This window comes from Bombus bifarius, unplaced genomic scaffold (genome assembly GCF_011952205.1).
Source record: "Bombus bifarius isolate JDL3187 unplaced genomic scaffold, Bbif_JDL3187 scf7180000009825, whole genome shotgun sequence".
In the NCBI taxonomy this organism is placed as follows: Eukaryota; Metazoa; Arthropoda; class Insecta; order Hymenoptera; family Apidae; genus Bombus; species Bombus bifarius.
The window spans coordinates 654,530-660,397 of NW_022885359.1; the positions used below are offsets into that span (position 1 = coordinate 654,530).

The window sequence follows — 5,868 nt, forward strand, 5'->3', positions numbered from 1 at the left end:
GTCCAAGTCCCGCGGCCCAGTTTGATAGCATGCGGCCGCTCGCGTTGGTCCTGGCGTTCCCCCATTCCGTGGAGTGTGCGTTGAAGTCTCCCAGGACGAGCACTTGTCGGGGGAGTCGTCGCCTGACGCAGTCGCCAACTCCGTCTAGGAATTCTTCGAACGCTGCCCGTCCGCTGTTAGGTGACACGTACACCCCCACCACCATCATCCCTGCCCACTCGACCGCGGCGTACCCGTTGCCGCGTTCCAGCAGGGCTCCGTGGGCGAACGCCCCGGGCGTTGATGTCCAGGTGACGGCAACCATTCCGTCCGTGTCTCCGACCCACGCCGGGGCATCCAGAACTCTGTATGGTTCCGCCACCACCGCTAGGGCGACCGTGCTCTCCCGGATGGTTTGGTGGAGCAGGTCTTGTGCTCGCCTTGACCTTCCCAGGTTGGTCTGGAGGATGCGCATTCTCAGTTCTTTGGTGTTCTTTCCTTGTTTGTGGCTTCCTCCGTGCCTACCTCCTTGTTCGTGGGCTTAGGGTCGCTTTGCGACGGGGAGCCTTTCTCGCTGCCTCTTGCAGCCGTGGATCCACGGGCGGCTCCTTTCGTTCCTTTCTTCGAGGGGGCGTAGGCCGGTCCCCCCATCCTGTGCACCGACGGTGCTCCAAGCGCCTCGCAGAGCAGGCATTTCGGGCTCGCAGTAGTGCATGCTCTCGCCTGGTGCCCTGGTTCGCCGCATCTGAAGCACAGGTGCCCGTTGTCCTCCTTGGCGGTGCAGGTCTTCCCCGTGTGTCCTATCCCGAGGCACCTGTAGCACTGTAACGGTCTCCGTTCGATGGCTTCGACCTTCGCCGTCGACCAGCCTATGGCGACCTTTCCAGCCTGGGCCAGTTTCCTCACTGCACTGGCGGGGCCTCGTATCCACACGGTGCCAAGTCCGTTCCGGGCGGGGCGGATTTCTCCCAGCCGGATGTCCTCCGGCTTGCAGCCGCTCTCCCTCGCCAGGGTGTTCTGGATTTCCGCCTAGGTGGCCGCTATGTCTATCAGGGACACCCTTGCCTCCGCGGCTCGGAAGGGTGTCGCCACGCGGACCTCGTTCGGGTCCAGAGCCCGCGTCAGCTGTGCTGCGAGCGCTGCGGCCTTCTCCCTTCCCTGGTCCTCGGGGACCTCTAAGATGACGCCTCCGGCTATGGTCTTCCGCATCCTCATCGTGTTGATGCCGATCTCGGTCAGGAAGACACTGTCCTTGGCCGCAGCCAGCACCTCCGCGTAGGATTGGCTCGATTTGTCCGTCAGGGTGATTGTTACCGCAGACATTCGCGGTGCGCGCGGGAGGGGCCCCCTGCCTCCCCCTCTTCGTGCGTTCTCCAATCCACTCTCCGGAGTTTTCCTCTGGCTCTCCGCCCCTGTCTCGGGGATCAGCTTCGCCGGCTGCTTCTTCCCTGCCTCCTTCTTCTTTCCGCTTCTTTTCCTTCCGACGGTCTGCCATTCGGTGACAGCCGTCCGGCCTCCCTTGGGCGCTGGGTCGCTTGGAGCTCCAGGCTCCATCCCTCTCGTGTTCGCGGCAGGGGCAACCTCCTTTCCTTCTCCTTTTTCTGTTCTCTGTAGTTGTTCCTCCAGTCGGTGTAGCAAGGATCTCATCTTCTCTACATGGTGTTCGACTGCAGCGAGACGCGCCCTATAGCTGCTCTCATCCGCGGTGGAGCGCGAGGCCGGCTCTTTTCGGAGTGCCTCTACCGCCGCCTCCAGTGTTGCTATGCGTCCTTGCGCTATAGCGAGTGCGTCGGTGACAGGGTCCGTTCTCCTCACTATCTCTGTCACGCCCGCGGTGATGGTTCTCGCCGCCTCCTTCAGGGTTTTCCCCTGCGTGCCCTTGTGGCTGCGGGGTGCCTCGGCAGCCTTGGCCACCTCGGCGGCCCGGCGAATCAGTTCGGCTCCTATGTCCGCCGTTGTGGCTGTCCTCATTTCTTCAGCCGGGTTCGCGGGGAGTACGGGGGATTCGTTGGCCTTCTTTCTCTTCGCTCGGGGTGCTTCTCTGGCGGGGGTTTCCTCCTCCTCTGTTGTTTCCTCAGTCCATATTCCCTCCTTGTCCAGCGTGAAGCGGGAGGGTCCCTCCTTTGGCGGCATCGCCTTCGTCATGCTCCTGGTGCTGACGTGTGGCAGCTCCGCAGCCAGTTCCGTTTCCCTCCGTCCCCTAGCGTTTTCCTCTACCTCCTTCCCTTTCGCCATGGTTGCGTCTGTTTCCCCGTTGGGCGGGAAATGTCGCTCGGTCAGCACTTGCCACTCTGCCAGTCGCTGTCACTTTCAAGTGGCCCGCGCGACGCGCTTCGGCGCACGCGCCAATATGGCTGCGTCTGGGTAGTTTCTCGGGTAGCCCGTGTAGCGGCGCTGTTGTCACGCGTCCTAATATGGCTACTCCACCGTCCTAACCTCACACTTGGTTGGTTTTGCTTTAACTCCTTGTCCAAGCCAGACTTCCCGTATCCACACCCGCTTTGCGTTCACAGGCACTAGTCCTCCACTCTGGTTACCTCCCTTGCCCAAGCTCTCCAGTTTTCCGGAGATTTCGATTACGCTCGCAGCTCCGTCCTCTCTACGTCTGCCTCCCATATATCCCCACCCTGGGTCATACAACCTACCGCTTCTGAGGTCGATCGCGCCTTTACATTTTAGGTTTCCCTATATTTCCTCAGATAACTATTATCCAGTTTTCGTTTTTCTTCATGAGTACTTTCTTGGTGGATGCAGATTCGGATGAATTCACGTGTGACGGAATATATCAATCTAGTCAGGTTACATATCTATATGTATACATTTTTCTGAGTGTATTTGGACATTTCATTCGACATAACGCAAATTCGTCCGAATACACACATCCACACTGTTTCGTCACGTATACATGTATTAATCCGATTAGAAGCGAGAGCAAAATGGATACACAGAAAACAGCCTTAGACTCTACTTTCACCTCTACTTTCAAACTATTCCACCAACTCATAGTCATAGATTCATGATATTCTGCTTAGTGTGGACATCATTTTTCAACTACCGAAATGTATTTGTTACGTCGCGTGATATAAACCGTGCGACGTCCCTCGTTATTTGACCGCTAAGGGTCCGCTGACCGTTAGTCAGACCGTCAATAAACCTAAGGGCCCACCCAAAATACTGTAGTATCATGGATTGGGCCAACGCCCATGCCGCGCTGAGTGCACTCGTTCCGTCAGATCACGAAAGTTAAGCAGCGCCGGGCACGGATAGTACTTGGATGGGTGATCGCCTGGGAACTCCGTGTGGCGTTGGCGAAGCGTGCTGGGTCCGCCGCGCCCCCTGATAGGGTTCGGGCTTGGACGCTGGCGGCTCAGCGCCTCGGGGCCGCCAAGCAGTCCGGTAGGGAACCGGGCTCCTTGGCACAGCGGCTCCGGCGACGAGGCGCGGTGTGACATGGCCATACACCGCTCCATCAGCGGTGGCATTGAGCGTGGGGGGGGGGGGGGCGGTGTGTCGCTCACACCAGCTCTCGGGCCTCTCTCGATCGCAGCGGACGGTCATCGTGGAGGTTGTCACGTAAAGTTGGTACTTGGATGATAACAAGAAGGCTGAGTCGTAACCCAACTGCTAATTTTTCTTTATAAAACTACAAGGACTGTACAACAACTAGAAGGAGAACAAGTACTACTCGAGCTAGGTGAAGTCTCGGTTTATATACGCTTTGGATTTAGGATGTTGAGTAGGCTATGATGATAAGGTGACGTGTCCAAAGGAGTCCGAAGGTCGGGGGTCGAAGCCTTTATCTATGACGTGGACTGAGGTGTGTCATAGCTTCTGTGTAGCCGGAGATGCGTCGAAGGTCAGGAGTCGAAGCCTTTATCTATGATGTGGACTAAGATGCGTCGCGGCGTTGGCGTCCGACAGTCGGGAGTCGATGTCTTTTCTCTGAGAGATAATTGGTGTCACAAGGTCTTAGTCGGTTGGAGTCCGACACTACCACGCTGCTTTCCCCAGAAGCGACCTGGCGTCCGTGCGGATTTCCTCCACGTACATATAAAAAAAAAAGTGTCGTAAACACCTTCAATCTCTTTAAAACTTATACAGAGTGGCTCGATGCAAATTCACAATATCTTAAAGTGAGAAAGTGACGGATGCTGCCGCCAAACCACCAGACTAAAACTGATATGTTTCGAGGGGGCTTTTCAAGCTTTTTGGGGAGCACGAGGCGGCTACGGGTTCTCAGGCCGTAGTATCAAGCCCTGGGACACACCGATGAATCTGATATTCTCTTATATCCGTGTAGTGGCTGGTCGATGCCTTTGGCACCCGCTAGTTCGCCGATTCGGTGCGGAGAACTTCGGAGAAGTTGGTGGGCCCGTATCTGCCAAGACCACACACGTTCCCTTCTTGTGGGGCTCCCCGTCACCCTGCACCAGTCTTGACCGGGGCAGGCCGGGAAGATCGAAGCTCGGAAGGCTCCGGGTCCGGATGGAATCCCGGCCGGCCTGTGGAAGGATGTCGGCGGGGTCTTGGCCCTTCACTACAAAAAGTTACGTAAAAATACCGTATTACACCATATATGATACCAAGCATCCCTCAGGAAAAACACACGGGGGACGGCAGTAGTAATAAAAAATGACATTAAACATCACTTACACAGCCAAATTAGTAAGGAACATATACAACCAATCAGCGTTACTGTACAAACTAGCAGCAACTATTTACAGCTGTCAGCAGTATATGTACCGCCGCGACACAAAATTACATCACAAATGTGGGAAGAGTACTTTCAACACTTAGGTGAAAAGTATATCGCAGCTGGAGACTACAACTCAAAGCACACAGTATGGGGATCAAGAGTCACTACACCACGAGGTAGAACCTTGGAAAACTACATTAGAAACAATAACCTCAATATATTATCCACGGGAAGACCGACATAATGGCCGACAAACATGAGCAAAATACCTACTTGATTTTGCAGTTACAAAGGGACTAAACGCAAATAAAATAAACGTAGCACCCAGCTTTGAGCTTACCTCTGATCATACACCTATAATAATTACATACAGAAACAAACCAATACTTTACTTTAATCAACTGCAACATCTCATTGAAAACACCTGAACACATCGATCAAGCAGTAACAACATTTACAGAAACTATTCAAGAAGCAGCATGGGCAACCACTATACCTGAATCAACCAACAGACAAACAAAAATAATTCCATTAGACATTCTCGAAAAAATTAGAGAAAAAAGAAAAGCGAAAGCAAAATGGCAAAAACATAGAACAAAAGAAAACAAAAAACACCTAAACAAACTTGCGAAGGAAATAAAAAACAAAATAAAAGAACACAACAACAACGAGTTCACAAAGTTCATTGAGTCACTATCTGCACACGAGAACTACAACTACTCCCTATGGAAAGCCACAAAAAAAAATAAAGAAGACAATAAAACTGGACCCAGCAATCAGAAGAGCAGATAACACATGGGTAAGAAGCAACAAAGAACAAGTTGAAGAATTTTCCAACCACCTATGCAACACATTTACACCGCATAATATCAACAACAGCAACCACAATAGTTATACGGACGAGGATGCGCTAACCACTAGTACATCAACTGACAAACACTACACCATACCTAAAACAACAGCACAAGAAATTATAAACATAATCGAAAAAACAAAAAATAATAAAGCACCAGGAATCGACCTAATCAATGTCAAAATCCTGGAAAACCTTCCGTCAAAAGCGATAAGACAAATCACAATAACATTTAACGCAATACTAAGAATTCAATACTTTCCTAAACGTTGGAAATTGGCACAGATCAGAATGTTACCTAAACCAGGCAAAGACCCACATCAAACTACATCATACAGTC

At 52.6% G+C, this 5,868-nt stretch overlaps 1 protein-coding gene and 1 pseudogene across 1 annotated transcript; one reads left to right on the plus strand and one right to left on the minus strand.

The window, feature by feature from the left end:
* Positions 1-456: 456 nt before the first annotated feature.
* Positions 457-2,214, minus strand: LOC117215810. Its single transcript, XM_033462286.1, has 2 exons — positions 1,078-2,214; positions 457-996 (listed from the first exon to the last, which is right to left on the minus strand). Exons 1-2 carry the CDS (start codon positions 2,212-2,214, stop codon positions 457-459), a joined length of 1,677 nt encoding a protein of 558 aa, XP_033318177.1.
* A 958-nt stretch (positions 2,215-3,172) lies between these two features.
* LOC117215831 lies at positions 3,173-3,290 on the plus strand (annotated as a pseudogene).
* Positions 3,291-5,868: the final 2,578 nt, after the last annotated feature.

What these genes read in the sequence shown, in the direction of transcription:
- LOC117215810 (XM_033462286.1), bottom strand. Translation starts at nt 2,214, where the DNA reads ATGGCGAAAGGGAAGGAGGTAGAGGAAAACGCTAGGGGACGGAGGGAA. An exon ending in GGGCTCTGGACCCGAACGAG is followed by an intron (nt 997 to 1,077) that starts GTCCGCGTGGCG and finishes GCGGAAATCCAG; the next exon opens with AACACCCTGGCGAGGGAGAG.